The following is a 22,073-nucleotide window of genomic DNA, read 5'->3' as shown; positions in this document are numbered from 1 at the left end:
ACCCACCCCACGGAAAAATGCAAACCTGAACAACATGATGAGGACTTTCATCGATGATGAATGCACTTTTGGTCAGCTGCAGCTGCTTCAGCGCCGAACGGTGCAGGAGGACCTAAGTCTAAGTAAGCAGATTGATAACAACAGCTCAGTATTTTTTGCTGTGTTGGTTATTGCACTGCTTTCAGACAAACATGAGCTCTGCTGCTATTTTGCTAGATTCCAGCTAAGTTGGTGGCACCTATATTTAAAGTCACTGACTGATTTGTTAACCCTAATTACATAAACATTAAAAGAGGAAAAATGGATGCATCTGCATTATTGCATCACATCAACATGACTCATTACTAATTAAGTACTATACATGTTTGTTGTCCTGTTACAGGTCTCACCACTTCAGTGTAACTCCTGATGTTTTCATGATTCATCTTTCCAGCATTTGCATTTGAGTGTTTATAATTGGTGATGTGGACAGCTGGGTAATTGCATGTCATTCACCTGAGGAAGAGATGACAGCCGGATGCCCTATGTGCAGAAGGCAAGTGAACTGGGGCAGTGTGATGCCGTGGACATGCGGCTGGGTTCTGGCACTGAAGTAAAAGTTATTTTCACACAGGCTACTTTCTCTGTTGCAGACCATGTACACCACTTCATGGCAGCAGTATTCCCTGCAGGAAGCGGCCTCTTTTAGCAGAATATTGCACCATGTCACACTGCAAAGTGTGCAGCTTACACAACCTGAACTTCCCAAAACTCTAGATGCCTTATCTCACAGACACTTTGAGAGATTTTGTGGAGTTCATGTCTCGAAGAGTATCCAAAATAAATAAACTCTGTGCAATTTTGCATTATTACATTACTTCTAATTAGAAGGTAATGACTCCAAAACTGTGAATGTTACACTGCATAAACGCCTTTTTTAGGGAAACCACATTTTGTGCATAGTCCAGCAGCGTGACTCTGCAATAGTGTAGTACACTTTTTGTAACATAACGTGCAATTTAGCTCAGTGGGTGAGGAGGTGACTATTACTGCATGGCCAAAATGTAGCACCACAGGTTCAAGTCTGATACACAGCCTTTTTCTGTGTATCTTTCCTCTTTCTCCCTACTGTTGAGTTTGTCTTGTCGGGTCAACTATCCAATAAAAACAAAAACACCCAAATAATAATAATAAAAAAACTAATTTGGAGATGTCAGGCAGAGGAAGAATAGCATACAGAGGATTTGTGTGATAGAAGAGGGTGAGATGGTGGTAGGTGATCTGCTGTGGCGACCCCCAATGGGAGCATCCTGAAGCTGCAGTAAAACTACAGCAGTTCCCCAGGCATAGACAAGACCTGCTAACTTGTCTACCTCATTCACGTGGTCACAAAATTATTATTATTGAAAGTCATGAATATGACTTTATTTATAAGCTTTTCACAGACCTCACCCATTATTTTTTGACTTGACATTTGAAGTCTTAGTCAGTTTTTGTCATCGTCTGACAGCCCTCGCTATATATATATATATATATATATATATATATATATATATATATATATATATATATATATACATACACATATATATATATATATATATACACACTGAACAAAAATATAAACGCAACACTTTTGTTTTTGCTCCCATTCCCCATGGGATGGACGTAGAGACCTAAAATTCATTCCAGATACACAATATAACCATCCCTCCCAAACAGTGGTCACAAATCAGTCCAAATGTGTGGTAGTGGGCACATCTGCTATATTGAGATAATCCATCCCACCTCACAGGTGTGCCACATCAGGATGCTGATCTGACATCATGAGTAGTGCACAGGTGTACCTCAGACTGCCCACAACAAAAGGCCACCCTGGAATGTGCAGTTTTGACTCACAGCAAAATGCCCGTGCATTGAATGTTCATTTCTCAACCATAAGCCGTCTCCACAGGCGTTTCAGAGAACATGGAAGCACATCCAACCGGCCTCACAACCGCAGACCTCGTGTAACCACACCAGCCCAGGACCTCCACATCCAGCAGGTTCACCTCCAAGATCGTCTGAGACCAGCCACCCAGACAGCTGCTGGAACAATTGGTTTGCACAACCAAACAATTTCTGCACAGACTGTCAGAAACCGTCTCAGGGACGCTCAACTGCATGCCCGTCGTCCTCATCGGGGTCTTGACCTGACTCCAGCTCGTCGCCGTAACAGACTTGTGTGGGCAAATGCTCACATTCGATGGCGTCTGGCACGTTGGAGAGGTGTGCACTTCACGGATGAATCATGGTTCACATTGTTCAGGGCAGATGGCAGCTGAGAATGTCTCAGTTCTTGCATGGCCAGCATACTCACCGGACATGTCACCCATTGAGCATGTTCGGGATGTGCTTGACCGGCGTATACGACAGCGTGTACCAGTTCCCACGAATATCCAACAACCTCGCACAGCCATTGAAGTGGAGTGGACCAACATTCCACAGGCCACAATTGACAATCTGATAGACTCCATGCGACGATGTGTTGCACTGCATGAGGCAAATGGTGGTCACACCAGATACTGACCGGTTCTGGGTCCCCAGACCCCCAATAGTGCAAAAAACTGCACATTCCAGGGTGGCCTTTTGTTTTGGGCAGTCTGAGGTACACCTGTGCACTACTCATGATGTCAGATCAGCATCCTGATGTGGCACACCTGTGAGGTGGGATGGATTATCTCAATATAGCAGATGTGCCCACTACCACACATTTGGACTGATTTGTGACCACTGTTTGGGAGGGATGGTTATATTGTGTATCTGGAATGAATTTTAGGTCTCTACGTCCATCCCATGGGGAATGGGAGCAAAAAGTGTTGCGTTTATATTTTTGTTCAGTGTATGTGTGTGTTTGTGTGTATATCTATATATATATATATCTATATATATATATATATATATATTGTAACGATGGTTAAGTATTACTGGACAGTGACATGTTGGTTTTCTCTGCACACTGTTGTTGTTCCTTTAAGATTCATGTTTGGTTGGGCTGCAGGAAGTAGTGAGGGTGGTGTACAGGAAGGGGTGGGGGGACCTGGTTGTTCTGTGTGTGTGCCAGGCTGAAGAGAGGTGTAGTTTGAGAGCGCTTCCCCCTGAGTTAACAACCCGCTGGCTTATGTGCCGAATAAACGGACAAACTGAGACCCCAACCGTCTGGTTCTTGTGAACGTTACATTGGTGTCAGAAGTGGGATGTGGACAAGTCGGACACCTCATCAGGCAGTGCCCCAAGCTTGCAGCGGTTCAGGGAAACGCCCACGGGCCCGTGTAGGCGGGAGTACACGGGCCTGGGAGAACGACATCCCCACAACCTGCCACCTCTCCTCCCCCGTGGCAGGATCCTTCCAGGCACGCTCCAACACCCCCTCCTTCAGCCTGAGAGCTGCAAACTTGGCCCACAGCCCCCTGGTACAGATGGAAAACCCAGTGACCTCATCCCAAAGGGGTTGCTCCCCCTTCTCCAGCCACTGCAGGACCGGCAGCAGGTCTGTGTCTTGTTCCTGCCGTGCCCTCCACTCCGCTGCATCCACCACCAGAAGAACCCTGCAGGCGAGCTGTGCTGCTCCGTCTATTGTCGTGAGTTCCCGCTCTATTTCCTCTCGCTTCTCACAGTAACGGCAGCCAGCTGCAGCACATGGGCGGCGAGAGAGGGCGTCTGCGTTAGAATGGTGCGTCCCTGCTCTGTGCTCCACGGTGAAATTGAAGGCTTGGAGCTCCTCCAGCCAGCGAGCCACCTGTCCCTCTGGCTCCCTGAAAGACATCAGCCACTGAAGGGCAGCATGATCAGTTCTGACAACAAATGCTGTGCCGCACAGGTAGCATTTAAAGTGTCTCACCCCCGCCACCACAGCCAACAGCTCTCGTCGTGTGACACAGTAGCGCCGCTCGCTCCTGTTCAGGACCCGGCTGAAGTACGCCACCACCTTCTCCCCTTCCGGTCCAACCTGCGACAACACCGCTCCCAGCCCCACATTACTTGCGTCAGTGTCCAGGACAAAAGGCAGGGCGGGGTCAGGGGGGGCAAGGACTGGGGACTCTGTCAGCGATCTGCGGAGGGTGTCGAACGCCTGCTGACAGTCCTGGGTCCAGATGAAGTCACGGTCCTTCTGCAGCAGGTGGAAGAGTGGTGCGGCTATGGAGGAAAAGCCCTTCACAAACCTCCTGTAATAAGACGCCAGTCCTAGGAAGCTTTTGAGCTGTTTCTGGTCTGCTGGTGTGGGCCACTCGGTAATGGTGTGAATTTTTTCCTCCAAAGTGCTGATGCCCTCACGACCCAGCTTGTGGCCCAGAAACTCCACCTCCCTCCTCATGAAGTGGCACTTGTCGGGATGCAGCTTCAGGCCTGCAGCCGCCACCCTCTCCAACACTTGTCTCAGGGCATCCAGGGCAGCATCAAAGGAGCTCCCGTGCACTAGAAGATCATCCAGGTAAACCAGACACCGTTGCCGTGGGACGCCAGCCAGCACACTGTCCATGAGCCTCTCGAAGGTCGCAGGAGCGTTGCAAAGGCCAAAACTCAGGACTTTGAACTGCCATAGTCCCCTGTTAGTGCAGAAGGCTGTCTTCGGTCTGGATTCCGGGGACAGTGGCACCTGCCAGTAGCCACTCCGCAGGTCCAGGGTGGAAAACCAGGAGGACCCGGCTACTAAGTCGAGGGACTCATCAATCCTGGGAAGGGGGTAAGAGTCTTTCTTCGTCACTTTGTTGAGTGGTCTGTAGTCCACACAGAAACGCATCCTAGGACTTTTTTTCTTAGGCACCATCACCACCGCGGAGGCCCACGGGCTATCAGATGGTTCTATGATGCCCGCCTTCATCATTTCACACAGCTCCCTGTCTGCAGCCTCCTGATGAGCCAGGGGCAGGCGGCGGGGGCGGGGGCGCACTTTAATAGGCTGGGCATCCCCGGTCTCAATGACGTGCTCTACCAAGTGTGTCAAGCCAACATCACTTTCTTTCAGGGCAAAAATGTCACTAAACTCTTTTAGTACCTGCCATAGACTCTCTTGCTGCTGTGGAGTCAGCCCCTCACAGTTCTTTGACCAGATACTCCTCACTGCTGAGAGCCTCTCCTCCTCCTCCTCCTCCGCTCGCTGTTCTGCTGGCGGGTCTGCAGGGGTCTCTGCGGTGGAGGTGGACGCCGCGGCAGATGCTGTGCAGACCGGGGGAGGAATAAGCGGCACCTTCTTCCCATCAGGGAGTACGAGGAGGCCTTTGCCTAAGTCCAGTACACCACCAATGGCTCGTAAAAAATCCAGCCCAAGGATGCAGGCGTCCTGCACGTCAGCCACCCAGGCAGCATAAGACACACCGAGGTCCCCCACCTTGAACTGGAACACTCCCTTCCCTCTCATTGGGGCCAGATCACCGGTCACAGTCTTAAGTTGCACGTTAGTCGGTTGTACAGCAGCTCCGGTTGGGACAATATCGGGTCGGACCAGCGTTGCATTGGATCCCGTGTCCAGCAGGGCCGTACAGGACACCCCCGCAATCGTCACTGGAACATGGCAAAAGCCGCCAACCTGGGTCCAGCCCACAGTGATGGCCGCACCGGGTGGAGGTGGCGGTGGTGTGGGGATGTCGTTCTCCCAGGCCCGTGTACTCCCGCCTACACGGGCCCGTGGGCGTTTCCCTGAACCGCTGCAAGCTTGGGGCACTGCCTGATGAGGTGTCCGACTTGTCCACATCCCCAGCAGCTCTGAGGTCGGCGGTGTGGGCCAGCCCGAGGGGAAGGCGACTGCAGCGAAGCTGTCTGCACCAAACTGCACAGGCCCGCTGGCGTCTCCATCTGTTCCACAGGTGCTGACACAGCCCTCACCACGTGTGCGTTGTCAGCGCCCCCAGAGGATCCTGCAAGCATCTCCCTCTCCAACGCTAGCTCCAGGGCTGCACTGAGTGTGGCCGGCCGAGCAAGCTGAGTTTGCATGCGGAGCTCTTTAGGGCTCAGGGCCTGCAGGAACTGGTCCCGAGCTAACTCCGCCTGCACTGATGGTGGCATGCTGTCATACGCCCTCCAGCAAAGGCACTCGACTTCATGGGCCAAAATGCGGAGGGGCTCACCTGGCAATCTGCGTCTGTTGTGGAACTCCGACCTCAGCAGCACTGGTTGGTTATACTGCCCGAAGCGCCTCTGAAGTGCTCCGACCAGAGCATTATAATCTCCCCTCTGCTCCTCGGTCAGCAGCAGCAGGCATGCAGCTGCATCCTCACACAGGCACAAAGCCAATTGGAGAGCTTTATGTTCCTCAGACCAGCCAGCTGCAACAGCTAACAGCTCGAACTGTGCGATAAACACTTCCCATGGCGTCTTGCCGCTGAACTTAGGCGTTTTTATATTCGCTGCAGCTTGCTGGGCGCCGCCATGTTTGTTTACATCACGTGACGGCGCGCCAAGCGAGGTCGACTCCTTCCCGCCGGAATCGCGGCCGCTGTGTGAACAGTTCCCGAGCCTAGTCAAACCTGGAGAAAATCCAGCCTCGGCAGACAGCCGCAGCGCCGTTTCCCTCACTCCATGGGCGGGCGAGCGCGGACGAACCTCCCTCTCCTCCGTCTCCTTCTTAATCCTGCCCGGCAACATCCTCGTCTCGTAACGGCAAGCGTCGCCGGCAACAGGGTCTCGGGCGTTCTGGGGTTCTTTTTTCTTTCTTCACTTCTGACACCAATGTAACGTTCACAAGAACCAGACGGTTGGGGTCTCAGTTTGTCCGTTTATTCGGCACATAAGCCAGGTTGTGGTGCCAAGGTCGCTGAGGTCAGCTGTGCTGGGAGCCTGCCATGGGAGCACTGGCTCTGGCCACTTTGGGGTCTCCAAGACTCTTCGCCGCCTCCGCCAGGGCTATTACTGGGGTCAACAGCGGAGGGATGTGGAGGACTTTTGCCGCAGCTGTGATGCATGTTCCTCACACAAAGGGCCACAAGACCAGTCCCGGGCTCAGCTTCAGCAGCAACCAGCAGGAGCCCCAATGGAGCGAGTAGCTGTGGACGTCATGGGCCCATTTCCTCGCACAGACAGAGGAAACCGCTATGTTCTTGTGGCCATGGACTATTTTACCAAGTGGCCGGAAGCATACGCCATCCCAGATCAGGAGGCTGAGACGGTCGCTGATGTATTAGTGGAGGGGATGTTCAGCCGCTTTGGAACAGCAGAGACCCTCCACAGTGACCAGGGGCGTAACTTTGAGTCCAAGGTATTTGCTGCCATGTGTGAATGCCTTGGGACTAAGAAAACCCGCACCACCCCACTTCACCCCCAAAGCGATGGGCTGGTGGAAAGGTTTAACAGGACGCTGGCCCAGCAGCTAGCCATCCTTACCTCAGAACACCAACGGGACTGGGATTACCATCTTCCCCTTACCCTCATGGCCTACAGGTCGGCAGTGCAGGACTCCACCCAATGTACGCCTGCCCTGCTCATGTTAGGGAGAGAGCTGAGAACTCCTGCAGAGTTGGCTTTTGGGAAACCCCCGGACGCGCCAGAGGCACCACCGGGCCGGGACTACGCAAGGAAGCTGCAGGACCGGCTGGATTCTGCACATTCCTACGCCCGAGAGCAGCTGGCGAAGGCAGGCCTGCGCCAAAAGAGGAATTACGACATCACCACTAAAGGGAGGCACTTCCGTGCTGGGGAGCTGGTGTGGGTCTACAGCCCAAAGAGGAAGAAGGGACGGTGTCCTAAACTGGATAGCAGCTGGGTGGGGCCTTGCAGCGTCCTAGAGCGAGTGGGGGAGGTTGTTTACAGGGTGCAGTTGCCTCCTAGGGGGAGGATAGTAGCGCTGCACAGAGACCGGATGGCCCCCTACAGAGGACAGTCCCTCCCCTCCTTTCCAGAGGGACATGTACAGAGCGTCCATGACCCTGCTCAGAGGGGCCCCCGACCGGGGCTGCGTTCCCACCCCTCGGACTCTTCACCCCAAAGCCCCGAAGCTCCGCGTCCTCCTCAGGGGCTCAGGAGGTCAAGGAGGGAACGTAGGCTACCGCCCCGCCTCAGAGACTGTGTCGTTCCCTCGGGGACGAGGAACTTATTGCTGGGGGGGCAGTGTAACGATGGTTAAGTGTTACTGGACAGTGACATGTTGGTTTTCTCTGCACACTGTTGTTGTTCCTTTAAGATTCATGTTTGGTTGGGCTGCAGGAAGTAGTGAGGGTGGTGTACAGGAAGGGGTGGGGGGACCTGGTTGTTCTGTGTGTGTGCCAGGCTGAAGAGAGGTGTAGTTCGAGAGCGCTTCCCCCTGAGTTAACAACCCGCTGGCTTATGTGCCGAATAAACGGACAAACTGAGACCCCAACCGTCTGGTTCTTGTGAACGTTACAATATGTGTGTGTGTATATATATATATATATATATATATATATATATATACATACACACTACTATATATCACTACTGGAACTTCAACATTATGCACTCCACACTGTATATAAATGCCACTTGTTTTGCACATATTCAACTCTGTATATTTTATATATTTTATTATTATTATTATTATTTTATTTTATTTTTTTACTATTTAATTTGTAAAAATGTGTATACACACACACACACACACACACACACACACACACACACACACACACACGTAGGAAAATATTTAGTATACACATCCAGAAATGCATACACCATTATATATTGTACATATATTTATTAGTTTCAGGTTGGCCATTCTTGTATTTTGCTCGTTTGTGTTGTTGTGTTTGCACATCTCTGTTGCTTGTGGGGCTCGCACACAAGAATTTCACTCGCATGTGCTGTGCCAGTGTGCCTGCACATGTGATGTGACAATAAAAGTGATTTGATTTGATTTGATATACAGTGTTGGGGAGTAACGGAATACATGTACCGCCGTTACGTATTTAAAATACAAAATATGAGTAACTGTATTCCGTTACAGTTACCGTTTAAAAAGGTGGTATTCAGAATACAGTTACTTTGTTGAAATAAATGGATTACACTGCGGTACTTTCCTGTTTCATATTGTCGCGGGTCAGGACTGTTTGGGTTTTGTTTGACAGCTACGTTCTGTTGTTCCAGGCGGCAGCGTTACGGTTGCCATGGTTACAGGGCGACTCTCTCTCTCTCTCTCTCTCTGCGACTGCGTGTTTCCTGGGTGAGAGAGCGCCTTTTCGTTGTTGTTGTTGTTGTGCTAAGCTAACAGGCAGAATGCTACAAGCATAGCTCTAAAGAATGTAGCATCATGGGCAGTGTAGTCCGTGTTGCAGGGAGAATGGACTGCCATACACGTTATGGGTCTGTGAGCGCGAGGAGGGAGAAAAAGGGGAGTGGAAAGGTACGAGTTGTCATCGAGGAAAAACGGGAGCTGGAAGCATGTAAATATAATAATAACCACTGCAGCCAAGAAGAGTGCCTGACGAGCCCAGTTGTAAGTAAGCTATTAAGACTCGACTGTACACCGTGTTCGTGTTTTCCTCCGAAAACAATAAGTTCCGTTGGAGCAGCCTTTCAACGCCTCTCTCTGGCTCTGGCAAGAAAAGTTGACCCACACAACAAAGTAAAGCTATTTTTCGGCTACGAGCTGACAGGGACCCCGCCGTATTAGCCAGAGGTCCCTTTACTACAGTTCGGAGTCGCGGACCTTCAGTAATAGTAATAAATCACACAGCAATAGTACATTCACGTAGTTGTAAGCAGCATGATAATATATTAATGTAACACTTTTACCACCGGCTCGTGTGACAAGACTCCCCCCTTATGCCCTCGGGTGCAGTCTTGACTCTACTTAAACATTCTGTGATAAAAGATACATCTCGAAAAATAAATATCAGTCTAAGGTTCATATGATTCTCGTGTCTACACAGACAAGCGGAGGCTAAGGAAATACACTTAACCGATTAAGGCTAATACATGTGAATACTCAAATGATAAGACACCATGCAATAAACCCAACACAGGATCTCAGGGTTAGAAAATGTATTAAACAATTGCAGGAAATTCACATCCAACCCTTTTTTTTTCTTCATGAAAAAAACACATATACAAAACATACAATAAACCCCGGGGGATAGATTTTAGTATTTTTTCCCTTAACCTGTCCAATGTTATTCTTTCCCCAGAGTGCACTCTTAGTTTATTTTTGTTGTTGGCGCGCTTTAGTTGGAGCTCTTAATAATAACAACAATACCTCCGAGTATCCGTGATGTCTCCACCTCCTCCGATGAATAACTCGCTCGTTGTGGTAGCAACCGTCTCCACTCGCGGCAGCGAGCAACGAATCTCCGGTTCCTTAGATAGCAGCAAATCATCCACGGTTAGCGACTCTCTCCCGAGACAACTCTCAAACTCCGTCTCTTCGCTCCGGCGGAATCTCCGTTAGCCAGGACCGTGGCGTTAACCTAGCTCCAGCTAGCCAACGTAGCCAAACGTGCCTCGTGCTTAGCCAAGCACAAAAGATACGGGAAGCCCGGCTCAAACGCTCCGAATGATTACCGGGAAGTCCGCAGACGGGTGATATGTTGTTGCCGAACAACTTTGGTGACATAAGCAGTCCCGAAGTCCATGCTTCGTCTATGCCATTTTAGTAATCCTCCTTTTTTTCTCCTCTCTTCCTCCCGAGTCTCTTTCCCCCGGAAGTCATCTGCAAGTCATGACCTCTCGTGACGTAGCATACAAAACAAGTTACACTTCTTCTCTTTTAACAGACATTCACATTCCATGAAATTATGGTTTTTTAACGTAACTGATTTTTTCACACACTATTTATGCATTTTAATACAAACATTTATATCACATATCTATACCACTCTTAACCTCACCATGAACCGTTATTTTCTCTTCGACTTATTCTCATGAAAACAAAATAAATACCACTGATATTTATCAGAGTATTACACTCTCCCCCCACCAAAGAAAAGCATGCCCTCATGACTTTGTACCTTGAAAACATACACCATTATGGCACAACAGGTGAGTAAAACACACAACTAAGCAAAGATGGATGTGCCTATCCATTTATAAAAACAAGAGACATATTTCACTGTTGTGGCGGCTACCACACTGGGATGACCTGGTTCATCATAAGTTAACCTCAAAGGAGCCCTCTTCAACCGCTGAGGTCTGGCCTTAATGTCAACATCAAGATTAGTCTCAGAGTTAAATTCAGTGTCCTCTTCTTGCAAGAGAATGTCTTCAGGCAGTACTTTGTCTTTCCCTGTCTCCTCAGGATTCTCGCAAGTATCAGGTGATTCGGCTTCGGTGATCTCAACAGACTCAGATTCATTTACACTGTCCGTCTCAGGTTCCTCTACACATTCCTGTGTTACTCCCAGCCCAACTGTTTTTGGTTGTTCAGCTACGTCACTTAAGGAAATACCCAAATCCAGACTGAACGGTTCCAGAGTATCACTATCCATGTTGCACCTGAGAGGTTCAACAGTCAGATCACACCAAAGTCCAAAATCCTCATCTTCGGAGTCAGTGTACTCTTTCTCATCTTTATCACTGGGCGTGACTCCTTCCCTTTCAGAGTCTTTATCTGCCGTTCTCTGCGATAGTGTCTTTTCCTTTCCAGGCTTGTCTGTGCATTCTTTCTGTTTCCTCCGTCGCAAGACTCTCCTTGTAGGGGTGAGATCCGTATGGGATGCAGAGTCTAGACATATCCTCTCCCCAAGAGGCAGTAAGTGATTTCGATGGAGGATCTTGATTGGTCCATCACCATCTTCAGGTTTCAACCGGAACACTGGTAGGTTCGGCATCTTGCTTTCCACAACATATGGTTTTGACGCCCAGCGATCGGCCAGTTTATGCTTCCCCTGTAACCCGAGGTTTCGTAGCAAGACTCTGTCTCCAGGTAACAACTGTGCGAACCTGATTCTTTTGTCATACCGCTGCTTATTGTTCTCATTCTGTTTGGCCACGACGGACTCTGCTAGTTCATAGGCAGCCTTTAACTCCTTCCTCAGGTCAGAAACGTACTTGAGGTAAGTTTTCTGTGGTGTGCCATCACTAGAAGTCTCGAAACACAAATCCACAGGTAACCTAGCTTCACGCCCAAACATAAGGAAATAAGGAGAGAAACCTGTAGCTTCATTTGGAGTGCAATTATAAGCATGAACCAAATGAACGACGTGCTGACTCCATTTTTTCTTTCTGTTCGGTTCCAGGGTCCCCAACATGTCCAACAACGTCCTATTAAACCTCTCGGGTTGAGGGTCTCCTTGAGGATGATAGGGCGTCGTTCTTGATTTTTCAACTCCAAGCGAACTCAACACTTCATGAACAAGACGACTTTCAAAATCTCTGCCCTGATCACTGTGCATCCTCCGTGGCAGTCCGTAATGAACGAAATACTTCTCCAGCAACACCTTTGCAACCGTAGAGGCTCTCTGGTCTCTTGTTGGAAAAGCTTGAGCATAACGAGTGTAGTGATCGGTAATGACCAGAACATTTTCTGTGCTGCTCGAATCAGGCTCTATGGACAAAAAGTCCATACAAACAAGGTCGAACGGTCCCTCACTTTGCAAATGCGACAAAGGTGCAGCTCTCTTGGGTAGAGTCTTTCTTTTTATACACCTCTCACAAGACTTGCAATACTCTTCAATCTCTGACTTCATCCGAGGCCAGTAGAACCGGTTTCTTACCAAGCCGTATGTCTTGTCGAGGCCCAAATGACCTGAGTCATCGTGCAGTGATTTCAGTACAGGGACTCTATACTTTTCTGGTAGTACCAACTGAGAACAGCGTGATTTTCCTGGAGGAGTTACAATGCGATACATCACTCCTTTCTGCATCTTTAACCTGTCCCACTCTCTCAACAGCAAAGAGCAAGTTGGTTGCTTGGTCTTGTCAACTTGGTTACTATTCCCATTACTCAGAGCTGTCCACACTTGTCCTATGCCGGGGTCTTCCCGTTGAGCGGTCGACAACTCAGCAAGACTCACAAAAGGCATATTCTTAACACTCAAAGAAGCCAGATTGCAATAAGCTTGTGGGATAGCTTGTGGAGAAGTGCCAAAAGAGTCAATGGCTCTTCCGGATCGTGGGTTTTTATGTTTCATCACCCCAGACATTTGACACAAGGCTCTCACTCCTGCTGCAGGAACGTCGTCCCACTCGGATTTGGATATCGACCCCGATTGTGGCCGGCGAGAGAGAGCGTCAGCGTCAATGTTTTGGACTCCTGCTCTGTACTTGAGACTAAAGTCATATGTAGACAGGGCAGCAAGCCAACGGTGACCCGTCGCGTCTAGCTTGGCAGACGTTAGCACATATGTCAGAGGGTTGTTGTCTGTCCTCACCTCGAACTTGGTCCCGTACAGATAGTCATGCAGTCTGTCCACTACCGCCCACTTCAGCGCCAAAAATTCCAATTTATGGGCTGGATAATTCTTTTCTGAAGGAGTCAAACTCCGACTGACGAAAGCCACAGGTCTCAATCCTTCACCTTGATCCTGGTACAGCACTCCTCCTAGCCCCTCCCGGCTAGCGTCTACATGTAGCACATAAGGTAGCTGAGGATCGGCAAAGGCCAACACAGGAGCTTGGGTAAGTCGTCGCTTCAGCTCCTCAAAGGCTGCCTCACATTCTCCGCTCCAGCGACCACCAAAGGGCTCTGCGGGGTTAAGGTACGGACCATCCTGTCTGTCCTTTACTTTCTTCTTTGCAGTTGAAGGATAACCAGACAACAGTTGGTTCAATGGGTGAGCTACCTTGGAGTAATCTTTCACGAAACGCCGGTAGTACCCACAGAATCCAAGAAACGACCGTAATGCAGTCACAGTGTTGGGTCTTGGCCATGCGGTTACAGCTTCAGTCTTCTTTGGATCAGTAGACACCCCGTCTTGAGATATGATGTGCCCAACGTAAGTCACCGATGGCTGACAAAACTGACATTTATCCAGTGACAGCTTCAGTCCTTCGTCCTTTAGACGGTCAAGCACCTTCAGCAACCGGATCTCATGCTCCTCAAGCGTGGCTCCAAACACAATGAGATCGTCGAGATAGACCAACACCTCAAGCAAGTTCATGTCTCCAACAGTTTGTTCCATTACCCGCTGAAATGTAGCGGGAGCCCCTGTCACTCCCTGTGGCATTATTTCAAATTGGAAGAATCCAGCCGGGCAAATGAAAGCTGTCTTTTCCTTTTCGGAGTCTGCCATGGGCACTTGATAGTATCCACTCCGAAGGTCAAGCACACTGAACCACTTGCTTCCACTGAGACATGCCAAAGCATCTTCAATTCTTGGCACCGTGTATTGGTCGGGAGTGGTGCGGCGGTTTAGGGTCCGAAAATCCACACACATCCTTATTTTCCCATTCTTCTTTCTCACGACCACAATGGGTGAGGCATAAGGACTGCGTGACTCTGTAATAACACCAGCAGTTTTTAGCTGCGCTAGATGCTGTCTCAATGCCTCCACGTCAGCAGGCGGCAACCGACGAGACCTCTCCCGAAATGGTTTGTCCTCTGTGGTTTTGATAGTGTGCTGGGTGCTCTTACTGCATCCGACATCAAACTCATGCAGAGAGAAAACTTCACTCCGCTCCATCATTTCTGTCACCAACCTTTCCTTCCACTCCTTAGGAACTGGTGAGTCTCCAAAGTTGAAAGAAAAGGGGCTCAGCTTCCCAGCGAACTCGACTTCAGACTCTTCTCTCCCAGGTAGAGATGACACAACGTCGACTGGAAACAGATGAGCTATTGGTGTCCCTCTGGTCAAGGTAATTTCCCGTGCTGACATGTTTCTAACTAGAACAGTAATTCTTTTGGCCGTCACACCAGTGGAGGTCTGCAACTCTGGTCTCACCAGGAGGCAATCGGGAAACCGTGACTCATTCGCAGGGTCATCAGGTGAGTCTACAAGGATTGTCTGAGTGCCCAGCACTCCATGAAACTTTGGTGCCCCAGCCACTTGGGCGACTCCCCCAGGCCGTATGGTGACAGGTTTGGCTTGGGTGAACCACACCGTTCCCCTCTGGTTACTGTCAGCATCAGGTGGTAACACTGAGATCTCACTGAAAACTTTTCTGAAGACTGGGTGAATGTGCATGGATCTCACAAAGTTTTCTCCTCCCTTTTCCCTGCAGTGGCTAAGCAATCGCCTCACAGTGGGTGTGTTGGTGCCAACAAGCAGGGAAACTTCACCTCTCACAACTGGGTCGGGACATACCAACACAAGTGCATCAATGGTCTCACTCACACTAGAGCTGGGCGATAGAACGATAACGATATGTATCGCGATATAATTTTTACTCGATAGAGAAATTAAGCTATCGCGATAGACCTCGCTGCTCTTGTCCTCTTAAAAAAAAAAAAAAAAAAAGGTCAGCCAATCCAAATTAAGTAGCGCAGAGCCGAACCAATCACAGCCGCAGCGTCACGTCGCGTGACTTGTTACGTACAGCACAAGTGCCAAGCCGCACGTGTGTTTGTTTGGGAAGCAGCCAGCGGGTAATGGAGCCAGCGCGTAATGGAGGAAATGAGTGTGCCGACTAGAAAAATCAACCGAGCGTGACCGAAGAGAAAACAGATGATGGTTCCAATGCCGGAGAGATTGTCAAACGGAAGAGCCATAGAAGTTCCGTAGTGTGAAGGTATTTCGGCTATTTCAAGTCTGACAAAAAACAGAGTAGCGTGCACTGTAAATTGTGCCGAAAGCAAGTCTGGAAATACAATAAACTGGTGCATGCGTCACACTGTGCGCCGCGTTATTGTTTCGGTGAAATGAATTTCTACAATACTGTTACTGTTAATTCTACTCTCTGCAGTGTTTAAATGCTTACATATACACACAGTTACTGTCCCTCCACACTTACGACTCGGTTCTGCTTCTATGCCCCAGCTTTGTTTACTTTTTCCCACCGAGGCTTCTAGACTTCTGATTGGCCAACATTTCTGCACGGTTAGGAATCTAGCGCCACCTGCTGCTTTGGCATGTTCATAGCAGCGTTTTCCTTCATTTCTCCCTTTATGTGTGGACGGGATTATTTTTTAAAATGGAAACGGAAAATCTCAGTTTTCAAAAATACCCATGTACGTGTGGACGTAGCCTCAGTCTCTGACTGGAAGCGCTAATTCGTCATTCGGCTTTTGTCAGACTAAAGTAACTGTTAAAACTGTTAGAAAAGCTAAGCTATACAACAAGGAGAGATTGAGAATTTCCTTTTTGTTCTCAGTTTATTTGATATTGACAAAAGTTAGTCAGTTTTGTCTGTTCTTCTGTAAAACAAACTAAGATTTATTTTTAGAATTAATATTTTGTTTCTAAGTGGAATTGACAATTTAGTCTGTTTCGTTTGTTCTATTTTGAAACTTAAACGCTTTAGCGGCTGCCTTTTGTGTAGTTTGCAATATTTGTCTTTATTTATCTGAAAAAGTCTCATGTTCCTTAAGTACATCTACCCTGTTGAACTTATTATGGGAAATAAATATTTAAATAAAAACAAGCTGCTGATTATTTCACATTTTACTTGTGAGCAACGGCACATTTAAATCTTACAAATAGTTATTTGGCTTATATCGTGATAGATATCGTTATCGCCTGAAATGAAAAAAACATATCGTGATATGAAAAAATCTCATATCGCCCAGCTCTAACTCCCACCTACATCTGCTTCCAAAAACTCCAGCCTAAGTGACAAATAGCCATCATAAGGGTACTCGGCGGAACTGAGACCCCATATCGCCAACGTGTCGATAGACGTCAATGGCAGGTGTGTCAAATATCTGTCGTAGAAGGATCTGTACAGCAGGGTTACTTGAGAACCAGAATCGAGTATGGCTTTAGAGTAGATGCCTTCAATCTGTACCGACACTACAGAGCTAGGGCCCACTAAGCCTGCAGGTACAGTGTCTTTCACTTTTCCCTCTAAGGTGCTGCACTTGGTGGAACGTTTTACAACCACCGGGATGCCAGGCCGTTCCTCTACTGGACCCCGCGGTAGTTTCCCGATTTCTTTGTCAGTTTAATGAGGCGCTTGTTGACTTTGAGTAGGTTTTCTTCACCTTCACATTCTCTCTTAAAATGTCCATCCTCCCCACATCTGTAGCAAAATATTCCAGGTTTATCCTCTTGATAGCCAGACCTTTGTGGGGTAGCATTTCTTTTATAAGGTGGCTTGGCAGGGACTTCTGGTTGTGAAATCTGGGTGTCTGGATGTGATGCAACCGTAGCAGCTTTAAGACTAAGCATCTCAGCTTTCATGACGCTTAACTCTTTTTTCAGCTTTGCCACTTCAGGATCAACTTCTTGTTCAGGTGCCGACTTAGAAATAGGAGTTACAGACTGTGACATTACTGGGTTCTTACTATCGTTTCTGCTTTGGAGCATGTCCTCTTCCTCCCTTACTTCTTTTAGCAACTCACTGAAAGAAGGGGGTTCTCGCAGCTTGTGAGTCATACGAAGACGAAGTGCAATCATGTCTTGTTGCAGTGCTCCCCTCACAACCTGCTCCATCCGTAATCGATTCATGTCAGACAGTGCCACGCCTCCTTTTCTGAAAATACAGTGCAGCAGTTTATCCAACCTCAACAAGTAAGTAGACAACTTTTCGCCCACATTTTGGTAGGTATGTCTGAACTTCACCAGAAGATCGGACGCACTCTCAGTTGTTCCAAAAGCCGTCTCCAAAACCTGCATGTAGTCATATGAAGTTGCAGTGGGCTGCTGGACTCTCAAGAACCTTACAATGTCTGCAGCTGGACCTTTCAGACTTTCCACTATTCGCTGTTTCTTTATGTTGTCACTGCACTGCCACTCATCTAGCAGATGTGTTGTCTGTTCTGCCCAGGCATCATACTCTTCCTCCCCATTGGGCGTAGGTTTCACACCAGAGAACATGCGCAGCTTACGATAGCTCTGAGAATCAACAGATGTGGTGTTACATTTATCCACTAAGGAACTGATAGCATGTATCAAAGCCGTGTTCACATCAAGGGGTGAAGGCTGAAGTAAGCCACCAACGTCAGTAAGAGTTTTACCTTCCGCATTCAGGAATGACATTAGCTTAGATTGAAACTCATCATTTTCTGCAGGAGCAGTGAGCACATGAGCTGGCCATGGACCCGCCTCCCCAGGAAGTCCAACAACATCCGGTACGGTTTGATTTTTTAAGTCAGTTGAAGTCTTGATCAGTACCAACTGTGTCTTAGAAGCTACATCAAGACAACGGTCAACTATCTCGGATTTTCCAAATACTTTGACCTGGCTCAAGGCCGATAGCAGAACTGCATCTGTGACATCGGGGTCCACATCACTCAAAACAACTGCATGTCCATAAGCTAACTGCTTCCTTTTGCACCAAGCTTCAATTTCAACTGCTTCCATTTTTCTTTTTTTCTTTTTTTTTTTTAGCTCAAACAGTAAGAGATCTCACAATAAATGTAACCACACTTGACAATAAAAATAATTTCCTTAGCAATCTCAAAAAAAAATAGTTCCCTCTCTTTGGTGAATGACGGAAAACCAGGTCAGTCATAACAAAATTACATACAATCCCGGACGAGCCCCCAAAAATGTAACACTTTTACCACCGGCTCGTGTGACAAGACTCCCCCCTTATGCCCTCGGGTGCAGTCTTGACTCTACTTAAACATTCTGTGATAAAAGATACATCTCGAAAAATAAATATCAGTCTAAGGTTCATATGATTCTCGTGTCTACACAGACAAGCGGAGGCTAAGGAAATACACTTAACCGATTAAGGCTAATACATGTGAATACTCAAATGATAAGACACCATGCAATAAACCCAACACAGGATCTCAGGGTTAGAAAATGTATTAAACAATTGCAGGAAATTCACATCCAACCCTTTTTTTTCCTTCATTAAAAAAACACATATACAAAACATACAATAAACCCCGGGGGATAGATTTTAGTATTTTTTCCCTTAACCTGTCCAATGTTATTCTTTCCCCAGAGTGCACTCTTAGTTTATTTTTGTTGTTGGCGCGCTTTAGTTGGAGCTCTTAATAATAACAACAATACCTCCGAGTATCCGTGATGTCTCCACCTCCTCCGATGAATAACTCGCTCGTTGTGGTAGCAACCGTCTCCACTCGCGGCAGCGAGCAACGAATCTCCGGTTCCTTAGATAGCAGCAAATCATCCACGGTTAGCGACTCTCTCCCGAGACAACTCTCAAACTCCGTCTCTTCGCTCCGGCGGAATCTCCGTTAGCCAGGACCGTGGCGTTAGCCTAGCTCCAGCTAGCCAACGTAGCCAAACGTGCCTCGTGCTTAGCCAAGCACAAAAGATACGGGAAGCCCGGCTCAAACGCTCCGAATGATTACCGGGAAGTCCGCAGACGGGTGATATGTTGTTGCCGAACAACTTTGGTGACATAAGCAGTCCCGAAGTCCATGCTTCGTCTATGCCATTTTAGTAATCCTCCTTTTTTTCTCCTCTCTTCCTCCCGAGTCTCTTTCCCCCGGAAGTCATCTGCAAGTCATGACCTCTCGTGACGTAGCATACAAAACAAGTTACACTTCTTCTCTTTTAACAGACATTCACATTCCATGAAATTATGGTTTTTTAACGTAACTGATTTTTTCACACACTATTTATGCATTTTAATACAAACATTTATATCACATATCTATACCACTCTTAACCTCACCATGAACTGTTATTTCCTCTTCGACTTATTCTCATGAAAACAAAATAAATACCACTGATATTTATCAGAGTATTACATTAAGTAATCCAAAGTATTCAGAATACGCTACTGTCATTGAGTAACGTAACGGAATACGTTACAGAATACATTTTGGGGCATGTATTCTGTATTCTGTAATGGAATACATTTTAAAAGTAACCTTCCCAACACTGTATATATATATATATATATATATATATATATATATATATATATATATATATATATATATATATATATATATATATGTGTGTGTGTGTGTGTGTGTGTGTGTGTGTGTGTGTGTGTGTGTGTATATATTGAACTGTTGCACCTTTACCACACTGTAAATAAATCCACTGTCTTCTCCAAAAGGAGTCCTGCATACGAGTCCTGTTTCTGCTGCTATCTTGGAAATTTGGAGCCAGAATAAGATGATCAGGTAACACTGACACACCTATTTAGCATCCATCAACTATAAGGATGCAATGACATTTTAGAGACTTTAATATAGTGTACAAAGACTACTGTGATGCACAAAGGCCATTGATTTTTGGTGTTGGGTTCTGTAAATGAGTCTGGTCATGCATAATCAGAGTCATGGAGAGTATTTGTGATTTATTATTGTTGACAGCATGTTGAGAATACCAATATCTTTGTGTATAAACCACATTTTTACAGACAAATCTAGAGGTCTGCTTTGAAAACACTGATGCGCCTTGTTCAGTCTGATCTCTCTATCCTCCTTTCAGAAACGAGCTACACCAGCTCCGTGGAGGAATGCACTTTTCAGAGAATCAGTATTAATGGACTGCATTGCATTGTCTCTCTTGACTGCCTGATGCTCAGAAAAACTTGAAACCTGATGTAGAATATTTGAAGGCCAAGAGCAATGCCAAGTTTTAGGACAAACATCCAGAGGCTGCTGAGAGATAATGGCCTGTTGTTTGTTGCCTTGTTTGCTGCCATATTCCCCAGCATCCGACCTCCCTCTTTATTGTTTTTTTTTTTATGCGGGGGATAAAGCAGCAGGAGCTACGGGATGCAAAAACCACAAAAGTAAATAAATAATAAGATCTTCAGATTCTCTCGGTGTAAGTTCAAGTATAATCTTCCAGCTAGACTTGTAACACAACGCTTTATGATAATGTCTGAATCATCACTCTGATGTCCCAGATTACTCTGGTAAAAAAAAAGGAAAAAAAGCCAGAGAAGACACAAGCCCTTCTGCCTGAGTGCCCTTTTACTCTTAATTCCCGTCAGCACTCCACCAGCATGAGTAAAAGGTTAGGATGACCTGCATTAGAGAAGAGGTACGCCTGCATTACCAACAAAAAACCTTACATACAGACAAAAACAAGGTCAGTAGAAATTTAAGAGGTGCCACTTTAACTAAGTTTCAGGCATAAATCATGGTTAATGTGTTAATTGCAGCATAGCATTATTCATCCTCACATTCCAACTTCCTGACTTCAAAGTGACCTCTCTCCTGCAGCACTTTCTGAAAGGTTCTAAACAAATTTCTGCTCCATGCAGACACCACAGATGGTGCTAGGAACATTTGGCTTCTTACCTCAGAAGGTAAATGATTAATTCTTCATCTTAACAATGATGGCAGTGATGTAGTGTTCAAAGTTCAACAACCTGGCACTTACTCTAGTTGCTGCCCCAGTGCTGTAACTATCTGGGAGAAGTAATGGGTTCTTTGTTGAGTTTTGAATTTAAAAAGTAGTCATTCCACGTTGTTGTAATGTGTAGTCCTACTTCACACGTAACGAAAACAAATACTGTATATACAAAGTAGGGCTGGGTATCGTCACCGATTTCTAGAATCGATTCGATTCCGATTCACGAGGTCCCGAATCGATTCGATCCAGGATTCGATTCAATTCGATTTGATTCAATTCGATTTGAATCTGGGAAATTTTGCGTCAGACACTCAGAAATAATATAATTCAGATCAGTACATTTACATATTTTTGTATCTATAAAAAGGAAGCTGACACTTTCCAGACTTTATTAAAGGAGTGAGCATCACAGCAGATGCCTTTGTGTCAAAGCAGCTGAAGATAAAACACAGAAAAACATGAAGGTGATTTTCCTGGCCTGGATTTTATAAAAATATTCTGCAGTACATCAAAAACGAAAGAAAACCATTAATCAACTTATGAACATTACCTCTGACGTTACAGCGGTTTTATTAGAGACACGGTTAAGCGTTTTGCATTTTGCATAATGTTAAAAAGTTTACATTTGTTCAGAAGCCTATTGAACGGCAGAAATTAGGTTTTCTTTTCAGAAGTAAGTAAAAGAAAAAAAAACAGCGGCCGACAGCGCTGTAAACAACGGTAGACTTGTGCGTAACAAGCAAGCGAATAATGCAGAAAACAGATTTTTAGACGGGAAACTGTTATTGAAGTACAGAGAGAGAGAGAGAGAGAGCTCTGCATGAAGTGTGATTT

At 46.8% G+C, this 22,073-nt stretch overlaps 1 protein-coding gene across 1 annotated transcript; it reads right to left on the bottom strand.

Moving 5' to 3' along the window:
- Positions 1-16,898: 16,898 nt before the first annotated feature.
- On the bottom strand, positions 16,899-17,962 carry LOC308387028 (paraneoplastic antigen Ma1-like; the record flags this gene model as incomplete). Its single annotated transcript, XM_080866900.1, has 2 exons — positions 16,899-17,831; positions 17,954-17,962. 2 exons carry the CDS (start codon positions 17,960-17,962, stop codon positions 16,899-16,901), a joined length of 942 nt encoding a protein of 313 aa, XP_080723026.1.
- Positions 17,963-22,073: the final 4,111 nt, after the last annotated feature.

The sequence above is a fragment of the Rhamphochromis sp. 'chilingali' genome (assembly GCF_963969265.1).
Source record: "Rhamphochromis sp. 'chilingali' genome assembly, chromosome: 19".
Taxonomy (NCBI): Eukaryota; Metazoa; Chordata; class Actinopteri; order Cichliformes; family Cichlidae; genus Rhamphochromis; species Rhamphochromis sp. 'chilingali'.
This window is presented reverse-complemented; position numbering and strand designations above follow the sequence as displayed.